Source organism: Mus caroli, chromosome X, assembly GCF_900094665.2.
Source record: "Mus caroli chromosome X, CAROLI_EIJ_v1.1, whole genome shotgun sequence".
In the NCBI taxonomy this organism is placed as follows: Eukaryota; Metazoa; Chordata; class Mammalia; order Rodentia; family Muridae; genus Mus; species Mus caroli.
This window is the reverse complement of record NC_034589.1, coordinates 1776794-1790905: the sequence shown is the minus strand read 5'-3', so window position 1 is coordinate 1790905 and position 14112 is coordinate 1776794. Positions and strand designations below refer to the sequence as shown.

Below are 14112 nucleotides of genomic sequence, written 5' to 3'. Positions count from 1 at the left end.
GTCCTGGAACTCACTTTGTAGACCAGGCTGGCCTCGAACTCAGAAATCCGCCTGCCTCTGCCTCCCAAGTGCTGGGATTAAAGGTGTGTGCCACCACCGCCCGGTGGCATTCATTTTTTAAAGGCCCAACAAAAAGGCATACTCGTGTTTCTAAGGCCTCCACCTCTCCCCTTTTCCTCATTTGAAATTCCAAACTCTCTCTTTCATTAAAGGGTTAAGGAGAGGTAGCAGCTGACCTACATCCTGCTTTAGCGCTGGCGCCCTTCAAAACCCTACATGTTTACCTTCCTCTACCTACTGGCGTTGCCGCCTATTGGTTTACCAATGATTTCAAAGACCCACCTCCCCTTCCCTTCCTGGAAATCTACACCACTTTGGTGATTCTCCACTGCGCAAGTGCCCCTACACTCCTTTCATTGGTCACTCTGAGCACTGCTCCGTCCCCTTCCTTCTCACGGTTTCTCTCATTGGCTAGTTTTCCTAAATTCACCTTTTTTTTTTGTTCTGCCTATCTATTGGTTCCTTCAAACTTCACTCCTTGTATGCTCCCTGCCTACCGCATCCGCCCAGTTGTCACTCACCAGATTACATCTGATTGGAGAAGGAGGTGGGCGCACCCTGTTGGCCGTAGCCTTGCTGCCCATAGTCGCCCTGAGGCCCGTAGCCACCGCCACCGCCGCTGGCTGGCTGCCCGTAATCGGGTTGATAACCACCCTGAGGCCCGTAGGAGTCCTGGGGCCCATAGCCTCCGGGGCCCTGCCCGTAGCCCGCATCGCCGTAGGCATCGCCAGGTGCTGGTTGCTTTTCTGGGGCGCCTGGAGGTGCGCGCATGAATGGGGCGGCCCAGCCTGTCTCCTTGAACACGAACCATAGGTTGCCAACCCAGAGCACCAGGTTCAGGAAGCCAAACACCTGCAGGGAGACATGACCAAAGCTGTTGTCTCTGAGGCTGAGTGAATAGGAATGGGCATTTTTAGGGCATAAATTCGTGGGCCTCTATGACTATCAGTGTACAGAAAAACTTGGGAGTGTGTGTGTGTGTGTGTGTGTGGTTAGATTCCCATGGATGTTCAACTTCTATCAGTGTTTACATGGACAAGTCTGAAGGCCCACATCTGTTATCCTAGGAAGCTGGAGGCAGGGGTGATCACTTCAAGGCTAGCTTTTTTTCTTTTTTTTTTTTTTTGAGACAGGGTCTCTCTGCAGCCCTGGCTGTCCTGGAACTCATAGAAGTCGCTTGTGTTTGCCTCCACTACCCAGAAATTCAAGTCTACCGTTAAATTCATAGTTTGAGGGTAGCCTGTGCTACATGAAAGTCAGCCTCAAACAACTCATTTTTGGGCTGGGTGTGGTTGTGCAGTCTTCATCGTAGTACCCAGGAGGGAGAGGCAAGCAGAGGTCTGTGAGTTCGAGGCCAGTCTGGTCTGCGTAGTGAGTTCCAGGACAGCCAGGGTCACATAAGTAGATCCTGTCTCAAAGAAAACCAAAACCAACCAACTAACCAACCAACCAACCAAAAAACCCAAAACAAACCACCCAACCAAACCAAAAAGACCCTAATTTTTAAAATATATTTGAATACATGTTTATACATATACAAAATATAAATTTAATTTTTAAATATATATACATTTTAAAGAAATAGACATCACTCATTGATGCATATATAAACTTACGTATATACAACTTAGCACATAAATGCATATGTACATGTATAAAATTTTTTTGGTTGTCTTTTAAGACAGGGTCTTTTTATGTTCCAGGTCCTGGCTGTCCTGGAACTCCTTATGTAGACGAGGCTAACCTCAAATTCACAGAAATCTACATGCTTCTGCTTCTCAAGTGGTTTGTGTGTGTGTGTGTGTGTGTGTGTGTGTGTATGTGTGTGTGTGTATACACCTTGAGACATGGTTTTACTATGTAGCTTGGCAGTCCTGGAACTCACTGTGTAGACCAGGCTGGCCTCTGCCTTCCAAGTGATAGGATTAAAGGGTTCTAGGACTTGAACACTTGTTCTCAGGAAGAGGAGTAGGTGCTCTTAACCATGGAGTCATCCCTCTAGCCCCTCTTTTTCTCTTCTTTTTAAATTGATTTTTATTTGTTTTGTTTGTTTTTGAGACGGTCTTGCTGTTTATCCAAGGATGACCTGGAGTTTATTATGTAGGCCAATCTGGCTTTAAATTAGCCCTGGGCATAGAGTAATGGCACAGAGGTTAGCATCTAAGTTTAATACCCAGCCCCTACATGGTGGCTCACAAACACCTGTAATTCTAATTTCAGGATATCTGACACCCTTCCTTTACCTCCACAGGCACTAAGAATGCAAGTGACACATATAAGCAAAACATTCATACACATAAAATAAAATAATAAGTATTTTTAAAAGTAGTCTTTTAAGTGCTAGGTTTACAGGCATATATTAACATCCTTGGCTCTAAGAATATGCTTTTCTTTTCTTTTTTTTTTCTTTTCTTTTTTTAGACAGGGTCTCACTCTGCAGCCCTGGTTGACCTGGAACTCACTTTGTAGACCAGGCTGGCCTCAAACTCTCAGAGATCCACCAGTCTCTGCCTCCCAAGTGCTGGGATTAAAGGCGTGTGCTACCATGTGCCCAGATAAGTATATGTTATTTTTTAAAAAAACAATTAAAAACTACAAATAAATATGGAGCTTATATGAAATACTTAAAAGCAAAATTCTATATGCCATTTAGTACATGTTACACCCTCTTCTGAGCACCTTTATTAGTTTCCTTAAAGTTCCAGGTTTAAGCTGCTTAGTGGTGATCTACAGAGCAAGTTCCAGAACAGCCTGGGCTACACAGAGAAATTCTGTGTTGGAAAAACCAAAAAAAAAAAAAAAAAAAAAAAAGTAAAAAATAAAAATAAATAAACAAATCCATGTTTGGACAGAAAGTAAGACCTACATTTTATTCTGTTTGTTTTGACACAATCTTGAAATGTTGCCCAGGCTGGCCCAGAACTCTTAGGCTTATGTGATTGATCTTCCGCCTGTACTTGCTGAGTAGCAGAGACTATAGACCTATACCACTACCTCCAGTTGACATCCCCGTTCTATTTATTTATTTTTAGCATATTTAGTTTATTTTTCTATTTTTGAGACAAGGCCTCTGTAGCCTCAGATGTCCTACAACTCACACTATATAGCCAGAGTGGTCTCAATCTCTTAGCAGTCTTCCTGCCTCAGGCTCCCACGTGCTACAACTATAGGCCTGTACCACCACACTTGGGCTGATACCTCCATTTTATTTTGTGTTTAAAATGATCTTAAGGTTTTGCTTTATGATTGTAAGCATTTTGCCCACATGCATGCATGTGTATCACTGCATGCCCATAAATCCCGTGGAAGTAGAATTATGGATGTTACAAATTGAACGTGGGTCCTCTGCATGGACAGCAAGTGCTGTTCCTTCCTAGCTCCCATCCCAGACAGGGTTTCTTTCTGTAGCCTTGGCTGTCCTGGAAATAGCTTTGTAGACCAGGCTGGCCTCGAACTCAGATTGGATTGCCTCTGCCTCCCCAGTGCTGGAACTACAAGTGTGTACTACTTAGCTGTTCAGCCACCTCTCCAGCCCTTGTTGTGTCCATTTTAAAGCCAAGTTCAGACACCCAAGATTACACAATCAGCAAGTGGCAGGAAAAAAAAAAAGACTTCAAATCTTAGCATCTGTAACATTGATATGGGATGTAGTTTTGTGTTGGGTTTGTGTGTGTGTGTGTGCGTGTGCGTGTACGTGCTGTGAATTCAGTGGATACTCATGTTTGGAGCAGGACCTATCATCAGCCTTCAGTTTGCATGTTCAAAATGATGCCTGAAAGGCTGTAGGTCACAGAGCTTGCCAAGTGACAGGATCTATGGTCAGACTGTTTTTAGCCGCTAGGGGGCGCCCAAGTAAGAAAACATTTCAAGATCGTGTTCTTCTGCACGTAAGGAAATCAATTCTAAAAGGATACTGAATTTCAGCAGCTTTGGCATGACTGGGCTGGGCCCAATTATCCCCACCTAATCTGAAAGACCTCATGTTCTCCTACTGGGGACAGATATGTGGTATCCCAGTGGTTATAATTGTTCAACCTTCTTTTGTTGGTGTGCCTCTTCCTGGGAGCCCTCATGGACCAACCTCCTGACTCTCCTCCCATCTCTCTCTCTCTCTCTCTCTCTCTCTCTCTCTCTCTCTCTCTCTCTCTCTCTCTCTCGTGCCAGACTGTTTCCCGTGCCAGACTGTGTCTCCCAGCTTTTCTCTTCCAACCCGGCCAGCTTCCCAGGGCTTACCACCGAGGTGTTGAGTCCTGAAGTCACAGGGTCCCTCAGTTCCTTGCATGTGTTTCCTGTCTGGCGGCACATAGGCATCTCCTTGATAATGTTCTCTGGGTCAGTGGCCATCTTCACATCGGACAGGCCTTTGGCCCAGGCGGATGAGCTAACTAGCCACATGAAAGCGAACACTGCTGTGGCCAGGAAGTCCTAGGCAGGGAGGGTTGAGGAAGATGTCATAGTGAATGCACGGCTTTCTACTGAGCCTTGAGCCCCTACAGACCCCAAGCCTTTGTGGGAGGGGTCGTCTAGAAGAGGCTTGCATCTTTTCTGCCTTTGCAGCTCTGAGGCTTATTAGATTTTCACCTGAAGGTCTCAGCTTGAGCGTCTGTGCGTGTCTATGATACAGAGGGAGTGTGCTAGTGATGCGTGGGTGCAGATGTTGAGGGAGGAACTAACTCCGTGGGATGTTTCCGAATCTGTGAGAAGTGTGTCTTACCACTTTTATTTGCATGTGGGAATATGTGTCATTTGATGTCTGGGATGAGGGTGTGAGAACCTCTCTGTGTAGGACTCGGTGTCTGTGTGGCAGGGTGACATGCATGACTGTCACAGTGAACCTCGGTACTCCCTCTTTTCATCTAGTCTGTGTGGACGTGTGAGAGATGGTGGTATGTTTAGGTACGTGGGCCAGTCTGGCATTCTGTGTGGGCTATGAGTATGTCCCCCATGATTCTATGATGCCCAGTATGGATGGAGTCTTGGAGAGAGCAGCAGCAGCAACAGCAGCAGCAGCAGCGTTGGGCTGCTTGGGTATGGGGCCTGTCTGGGAGTCTGTTTGGCCTGTGAGCCAAATGAGCTGGGTCCCTGCGGCCTCATGTCCTTGGTCACTGCATGCAATCAGCTGTGGGGACTCACCATCATTGGTCCTTTGTTGTTCTCTCTGTACTTGTTCTGCAGGAAGATGTAGGTGGCCAGGGCCCCCATGGAGTAGAGGAAGGCAAACACAGCCACGGTGACAAAGAATTCAGCAGAGGAGGAGTAGTCACCAACTAGGAAGATCTTGGTAGTGCCCCCTTTGACGCAGGAGGGTGCATCAAAGTACACTTGGTGCAGCCTGCAGAGAGAGGTGCTCAGGTGTGGTCCAGAATTCCTTTCTCACCTTCCTGGCCAAGAGCATCCCAGACTGTTTTGAGGTCCCAGGAAAAGGAGGAAATGGCCATTCACAGAGCACTTGCAATGTACCATTGATTGCTGAAAGCATCCTGGTAATATCTGTGGCACCTCTCCCTCACTGCAGCCCAGGTACTCCTGCCTCTGAGTTCACTGTAGAAAGTGACAGGTATCTCTCTAGCTTAGGGCCTTTGCACTGGCTGATCTCTTTAACAGGAATGTTCTTCTCTCATTGTTTCCCAGCCTTTTGGCTAAGATCAAGTATAGGGAGGGGTGCTCTTCCTTAAGATAGCTTTCATGCCTTATTCTTTCAGCCCCTTCAGCCTTTGCTTAACTATCAGCTTCTCGTCAAAGACTTCCTGCATTTCACTTTAAAGGAAAGATTTCTTATCCATGTGTGAGTGAATGTGCACGTGTGTGCAGGTGCACATATGTTGGTGTGTACGAGGTTGCACCACTTTGTGACAGCCAGAGTTTAACCTCGTGTCTTGTTCCTCAGGTTCCATTCCCCCTCTTTTGAAACAGGGTCTCTCTCTGGCTTAGAGCTTGCCGAGCTGGCTGGCATGGAGTCTAGCATGGGCCACCACGTTGGGCTTTGTTTAAGTGGGCTCTGTGCTCCAAGTTCAAGTCCTCACACCTGTGAGGCAAACACTTTACTGACAGAGCTAGCTCCTCAGCCCTAGGATTTGTCTTTTCATCTTGCTTTTTGCTTTTGTTTTCTGTACCTATGAGGAGGTAGGCCTTACTCCTATTTTTTTCTTTTCCTGACAGATCCCAAGGATCTGGAATCATGCCGGCACCTATTAGCTTCTCGAGCAGTGGTTTTGGGGGTGAAATGTACAGAGATAGGAAGAGGGTCAGAGAAGTACATTTGCTTGTATGAAGTCATGCAGCTAGTAGAGACAGGACAGAACTTCTGTATGCATCCTGTGCCCTCCTAAATCATGTTGGCTGTTTTATATGTCATGCTTTAGGTGCCTGAGAGAGAAGACAGATGCATACGTGGCAGAGAAGCCAAACAGCTCTGAAATAGGAAAGGACAGAAGGGATAGAAGGGATCAGGATGTGTGAGGGACAGTCTGGGATGGTACTCAAAGACAATAGCCTTCCTTTCCTGTGCTGTGATGGGGGGTGTGTGTTCATGTCTGGGGCTCCTAGCTCTGGCCTCAGGTTGATGTCCTTGCATAGCAGTGGTTCTGAGCATGGAAGGTTCTAGGGGAAGTTCATGGAAGGCTTTTGTGACCTTGTGAATTCTCAAAAGGCTGGCTCTCATGCTGCTGATTACCCTTCACTCCCCACTGTGTGTGTGTGTGTGTTTGTCCTCCTCCAAAGTACTGGGGGTACAACCCAGGGCATGCTAGACGGATGCTTTGCCACTGAGCTACACCCTCAGCTTCCAAACTCTTTTCTTCCTGGCTTGTGTGAACCTGGATACGCCTGGCTGTGCTCCTCTATTATTTCCTGTTTCTATCACTGCTCATAGCCTGAGCTGGCTTTCCTCTCCCTAGTGTGTGACATTCTGGGCCTCCATTTAATCCTTGGTGTTCCCCAAGTTCCAGATTCCAACTCTTCCCCTAAATCTGAATTCTTATACTTAACGAGCTTATGCTGAGCACTTCTCGTGTCCCAGACTCGGCACCAAGTGCTTTACAAGTGTCACCTTAGTGGCAATGTTCCATCACCTGTAGGGCATCAGTATTTTCTCTGTTTACAAATGAGGACGTTAAGACCCTAACTGTTATATGATTTAGTTTGGTAGTCAAGGAAAGCTAAGTGAAACCATGGGTCTGTATCCCAGTCTGTCTCCCCATCCTTAAGAGATAGTGGCTCTTGCAGTTTGTCCTTACTCATGTACACCTAGTACCTAGCATAGTGCGTGGTACATGGTGGGGAACCTTCAGGGACATCTAATTTGGTCCCTTGATTTCCCACATCTATATAGTACCCTCATTGTTTTCTAGCAAAACTCCTGCATGAAGATATGCTTCTAGTATTTATCTATATCTGCAGTTATCCTCTTTGTTCTGATGTAGAGCTATGAGGAGAGGGAACTTGGTCTGTTTGAGAAGTAAATGATGTTAACTAATATTATTTTAAAGTGTTTTTTTTTTAAAAGATTGCATTTTATGTATTTAATGGGTGCATACCTGTGTGTATGTAGGTGCATGTATGTCACAGCTCATGTGTGGAGGTCAGAGAAAAATTTGCAGGGAAGTCTGTTCTTTGTACCACATGTGACATAGGGATCAAACTCAGGTTGTCAGGCTCAGTGGCAAGTGCCTTTATCTGTGGACCACCCTCCTTAGTTTGAGATAGGATCTCACTTTGTATCCAAGGGTGGCCTGGAACTCACTACAATTCTGGCATAGTCTCCCAAGTGCTGGGATTACAAGCACTTGCCATCGTGCCGAGCGACTAATATTAATTGAGCATTTACTGCTTTAAGGTGATGCTCTCTCATCCATGATCCACCCCCCCCCCAACCTAGGGCCTTGCATTGCTGTGCAATCTCTCTACCACAGACTCCAGCCCCAGCCCCAGCCCCAGACTCCAGTCATTTACTTATGAATCTTACTTATTTCCTGTCCTCTATTACTACCCTTTGCCAGAATATAGTCAGAGAGGATGACACTCTGTGTCTAGCTTGCACACCAATTGTCATAGAAGCCAGAGCTGTTCCAGCTACACAGCAAAGTGTTCGGTGCACGGGAAGTAATCCCAGGGGCGGTGGCCTCAAAGGTGTGAGCTGTGCAAAGGACTCTGGGAAGAACTGCTCTGACCCACCCTGCCCCTGCCTCTCCCAGGTCTCAGGATACCAGGGCAGGGGCACACCTGAACGGGTACTCAAATTCGACTTCGATGTTGAGGGCACTCTCCGTCTTGTTGGCACACTCCACGCTCAGCCGAAGCTCTCCGGTGTAGCTGCCGCACGTAGCAAAGGCGAAGATGGCAAAGACCTTGGGTAGCAGGGAGGTGGATGGCTGTAGTGAGCCTGTATGCATGTGGGAGGGAGTGCCCTCCTCTGGACAGATTGAGGGGGGGCAGCACAGACAGTAGCAGATGGAGAGGTCCCCACCCCCACCCCTCTAATCAGGGCTCATCGGGTCCTAGCACAAGCTGATTACAGGGGTGTGGCTGTTTCTCTTTCCCTGTGTCTCTCCGTTTTTTACCTCTAGGTGCTCTGGCTTCTCCTTCCCTCCCCCCCTCCCCTTTCCTCCTCTTTCTTCTATTCGTTTTCTCTCCTCTCCCCTCCCCTTTCTCTCATGATCACTGTATCTCTGTCTCTCAGTATCTCTCTGTGTGTTTTTATGCATGTTCTCCACCTCTCTCATACACACTTTCCCCATTAATCTCTCTCTCTGTCTCTCTGTCTCTCTCTGTCTCTCTGTCTCTCTGTCTCTCTGTCTCTCTCTCTCTCTCTCCCTCCCCCCCTCCCCCGCCTGTTTCTTGCCCTGCTTGTCTGTCTGTTCTGTCTTTCACAAGGTCTCTCTGGTTCTCTGGCTCCCTTGTGCCTTCTGTCTGTTGCCTTCTGTTTTCTCTTTTGAGATCCCCTATATCTGAGTGCGCCTTTCTCTCCCTTACACATTTTCCTGCTCTGAGAGCAGCTCCCTGGCTCTCATCTCTTTTACTCAGCACTGCCATTACCACCATCCCCTGCCTCTCATACTCTGTCTCCTTGGCTGTCTCTGGATTTTTCTGGTTTTGCATCTCTCTTTCAGCAGTCAGGGCTTCAGGCTCCACCTCTCATCCTTTCCTCCTTTAGTTCAAGAGAGGAGGTAGGACGTCACAATCTGTCACTTCACAACAGGGGTACCCACGGCCTTATGTGACGTCATAGCCTTCTGTTCCCTGTCCTTAAATCCCTGGGACCTTACTCTGGAGCCCAATTCCCTCATCTCCTTCCACCCCTGTCATTCCACCCGCCAGTTCAGTAGGACGCCTCCTGCCTCACCCCTCTGTTTTGCTGGAGCCCATCACCACCACCATCTCCCCCTGTACTTCCCCCACCTATAGCCCAGACCACACTCACCCACTGCAGCACCTTCACGAAGCCAAGGGGCTCCTTGACCACTCGGAACTGACCCCCAGCCACCAGCTGAGGAGAAAAACAGTGGGGAGGGGGAAGGGGTGTGGGAAATAGGGATGGAAGTGAGGGGCCAGGCTGCCAGGCAATGATCCCTGGGGATAGGGCATGTGACCCTCCGGGAGTGGGTGACATATGGAGAGGGAGTGGGGAAGGAGTAAACATCAGGGTCTCAGCAGCCCCCCCCCCCCGGGCTCAGGAGTGGTGAAGTGTGAGGTGATGAGTCACATGGCAGAGGAGGTTGGGTGTAGAAAATAGATGGGGGTCCAGACTAGTTAGCGAAAGAAGGTCTGAACTGCTTAAAGGTGAGTCAGATTGGAGAAAAGGTTGAGTGGAAGAAGATGGGGTTCATTAGAGTGGGGGAGGGGGCACCAAGTGCTGAAGGTGAGTCACAACAGCAGAGGGGAGAGGTCTGCAGTGGTAAAGGTGAGTCAGATGACGATGGTTGCGTCTGAGGAGATGGGGATGGGGAGGGGTCGCTACCGGTTAGGGAGAAAGCCGATTTTGAGGTGATGAAGAAGAGGGAGATGGCGGAGGTGATCTCTTAAGGTGGGAGAGAGCTGGGGGCATGGGTTTACTGGACATGCGCTGGGAACGAGGAGGCTGGGGTTTTTGGAGAGGCAAAATTGGATCGTCCTCCTCTAGATCTGCTCGGGGGTGAAAGGGTCGTCATCCATCGGGGTGCATTCTTTTTGGGAGGGGCGGGTGCCAACCCTCCCCCACCCCGCCCCCACACCTTCTGTCGTTCTATTTCCTAGCTCATCTGCAGCCCCCCGAGTCATTTTTCATTATCCCCTCCCCTTCTCTACCCCTTTGCCCTCTTCCTAGACCCGAATCTCTCTTTTCGCCCTCCAGGTCGACAATTCTTTTGGGGCCTCTGGAGGCCCCCTCTGCGGCAGTGAGGACAGCCTTCGCTGCGGCAAAGAGCGCACTCCTTTTCTCCACCTCCCCCTTTCCCCTTGCCTGCTGCAGACCCCTTCCCAGCCCCAGCCCCAGCCCCAGCGACCGTATCTCTGCTACCCTCGCCACCACCTCTCAGGGTTCGAGGGCCAAAGCCACCCAGGTTTCTGCAAGCGCCGGGCTCTGTCCACGGTGCTGGAGCGCGTACCTGATTCACCACGTCCATGTCTGCCAGCAGCAGCATCAGCAATGCGGGGGGCGGAAGGTGCCTGGTAGCAAGGGCGGGCGCGGGGAGCGGCGGGGGCGGTGCGCGATCGTCGGAACAGCCCAGTCGGCGGCAGCCACGCCCCTTGCACCCTGCCTATCTTTTGAGCAAGCGCCTGCGCACCATGGCTTCCCCCCCCCCCAATACCCCTCTCCCGCCCCAGCTCGCCTGCGGCCATTCCATTCGGGAGGCTAGAGACTCTGGGTCTCTGAGCGAAGGGTCCTTTTAGAAAACAGGTAGCTCGGGGTGGGGGTCGGGGTGGGGTAAGAGGACCGCTCAGTTCTACCGAATGACATTTTGCCAACCTGAGTGCTGTTTGTTAAGTGTGTTCTCTCATTTAATCCCTATGTAGCAGTGACTATTAGTCCTGTTTTTACAGATGAGGAAAATGAGTCTCCAGAGAGATTAAGTGACTTGCACAAGGTCACACAGCTAGGTAATGGCAGTGTTCAGAGTCCTTGCAGTTTAAAGTCTCCACAGTTTAAAGACAGTTCAAGGTCTAGAGGGTTCCTTTTGGAAAACCTGCATTTTAAGCACATCCAAACTCTAACCATCTCATTTTTTTTCTCTTCTTCTTGGTCAAATTATAGCTTACCTTCTGTTTATTATTGTGTGATAGCTCCCTTTCTTTTAACAATACATTTATTTAGCATAGAGAGAGGGACAGAGGGAAGGGGAGGGGCAATCCAGTATAGGTGTGAGGAGAGGACAACCTGCCAGATAGGTTCTCTCATCTCACTGTGTGGGTACTGCTGTCTCTTAATGGACTACCTACCTTCTTTCATGATACTAAAACTAGGCCCACCACGCTCAGTGATGATTGCCATGTTACAAAATTCAAGGGAAAAAATATAGTTGAGATTAAAATCACCTTTTTATACCCTTCTGTTGCTTGAATTTGGAAACATTTGACTGGATACCATTTATTTGTTTGTTTGCTTCTTTTTTTTGAGGCTGGCTTTTTTCTGTGTATCCCTAGCTGTCCTGGAACTCACTCTGTACACCAGGCTGGTCTTGAACTCAGAAATCCGCCTGCCTCTACCTCCCAAGTGCTGGGACTAAAGGCGTGCGCCACCACTGCCCGGTTGTATATTTGAGATAGGATTTCACTTAGCCTGAGGCTGGCCATGCCCTTCCCAGGCAGCTGAGGATGACCTTATCCTAAGCTTATCCTTTTTCCTCCCCTGCTCAGGTGCTGGCATGTTATCTCTGCATCATGTGAGCTCTGGCTTTTTTTTTTTTTTTTTTTTTTCTTCTCTGAGACAGGGTTTGTCTCAGTAGCCTTGGATGTCCTGGAATTCACTCTGTAGACCTCGAACTCATAGAGATCTGCCTGCTTCTGCCTCCCAAGTGCTGGGACCAAAGGTGTGCGCCACCACTGCCTGGCTAGCTCTGGCTTTTATACTTTTCTTTACATTTAATTATTTACTGTGTGTATGTGTGGGTGTACAAGTAGAAGTCAGAAGACAGCTTTTGGGAGTCAGTTCTCTCCACCACATTGGTCCTGTGGATCTAACTCAGGTCTTCAGGCTTGGCCATCACTTTTACCTTCTGAGATATCTCCCTAGCCCCTGTACCTTTTATTTTATTTTATTTTATTTTATTTTTCTGAGATAGGGTTTCTCTCTGTAGCCCTGGCTGTCCTGGAATTCACTCTGTATAGATCAGGCTGGCCATGAACTTATAGAGATCTGCCTCCAGAATGCTAGGATTAAAGGCATGTGCCACCATGCCTGGCTCCCATATTTATTTAAAAAACACAAGTATATAATAGATACTTCCCAATTGTTTGCGTTTTGGCTCTCGGTTGTTTGAATCTCATTTCTAATATTTACTCCTGTTTGATCTTGGACATGTAAAATGTTTTAAAATATTATGTGTATGATTGTGCTGGTTAAAAAAAGATAATTGCCAGGTGATGGTGGCACACACCTTTGATTCCAGCACTCAGGAGGCAGAAGCAGGTGGATCTCTGTGAGTTTGAGGCCAGCCCAGTCTACAGAGTGAGTTCCAGAACAGCCAAGGCTATACACAAAGAAACCTGCCTTAACCTCCCCTGCCTCCCCCCCCCCAAAGATAATCAACTACAGTGCACTTAGAATAGGGTTCATTTTACTATTTTGGAAGCCACTGACTTCTCACCATTTTCCCCCTTTACCTTCCCTGGCTAAGGTAACCATCGTTTCTGCTAATTTTAGCATCTCCAGTCTCTTCCCCTCTATTCTGTTTTCAGCATACCACCAGAGCATCTATTTAAAATGCACAGTTAACTGTGTCACTACCTTACTTAATGCCTTCCTATGGTTCCCCGTGCTTTTAGAGCCTAGCATTCAGGACTGCATGGTAGAGCTCCCAACCTTAGTTTTCAGTGGACTTTATGCTTCCACCCTAACTTGCGCTTTCACCAAACATTAGCCCAACTGCTCCAAGCCTTTGTTTCAAGGCCCCGTGTAACTGAGTTTGAGTCCTAGTCTTTGATTGTGGCTTCCCTCAAATTTCCTGGCTTGGTTGACTCAAGAGATAGAAATAAGAACTGCCTGTCTCACGAGTGAGGAGGGCTCTACTTCAGACACTCCCCACTGGTGATCCCTTTTGGCATCATTTGCTGTGCTACCTTCAATTCCTGTGGAGTGGAACTGACTCCCACTTTGGATAAATCTTGTCATATGTCTAAGTCACCCCAGTTTGCTCCGAGGTTAAACCAGCAAGGTGCCTGGCACACACTAAATGCCCGGTACACTTTCCTTGAGTGAATGAGACCCCAAAGGCAGAACAAGAAGCGAAGGAAGATCCCGTGCATCTGCGTAGGGAGGGAACAACTCTCAGGTGTTTCAGGAGGACCAAGGGGGTGGGGGCTCGGAACGGGTTCCACGGAGCTAGAAGCACCACTGTATGCTGTCATCTAGAATTTCTACCAATGGATTTAGACTTTTCTTGCCTTTCTCAGGCAGAGGTGAGAAATGGGAGACACTTATGATACTAATTCAACATCCCTGAAATTCTTGATGCTGTTCAGGGGACACGTCTGCTTAAGCCTCCAGGTCAGCTCCAACCTCTAGGCCTTTGCTCTGTCAAGAATCTTCTACAGCCTGTCCTTTGCACTGATCCGATCGAGCCCCTGTGATGTCTCTTCCTTTCCTTACTACCCAAACAGTATCTCTTCTCTTTCCTTCCTCTTATCTGCCCAGTGCCCTCCTTCTCCCCGCACCTCCACTCTGTCTCCAGCTTTTTTTGGCTGCTGTCTCTTTCTCCTCCACCTCCTCCCTCCTTCCCTGACGCTGAATAATCAGGCCTAGCTGTCCTGGTTTCTGGAAATACTCATGTGTGGGCAGTGGCTGAGGGATGCAATAAGGGATGGATAGAAGCTGTTGGGCTGGCCCAGACTGCCAGTGCAAAGATACTAAGATTCAGCAGT

At 48.3% G+C, this 14112-nt stretch overlaps 1 protein-coding gene across 1 annotated transcript in view; it reads right to left on the bottom strand.

Moving 5' to 3' along the window:
* Window positions 1-10783, bottom strand: part of Syp (synaptophysin) — a 14453-nt gene extending 3670 nt beyond the window's left edge. Inside the window, exons 1-6 of the mRNA XM_021153482.2 lie at window positions 10641-10783; window positions 9479-9544; window positions 8281-8405; window positions 5194-5392; window positions 4294-4485; window positions 582-912 (exon numbers count right to left, since the gene is read on the bottom strand). Coding sequence (XP_021009141.1) covers window positions 586-912; window positions 4294-4485; window positions 5194-5392; window positions 8281-8405; window positions 9479-9544; window positions 10641-10676 — 945 coding nt within the window. The 5' untranslated portion in view covers window positions 10677-10783 and the 3' untranslated portion in view covers window positions 582-585. The remainder of the gene's footprint in view (window positions 1-581; window positions 913-4293; window positions 4486-5193; window positions 5393-8280; window positions 8406-9478; window positions 9545-10640) is intronic.
* Window positions 10784-14112: the final 3329 nt, after the last annotated feature.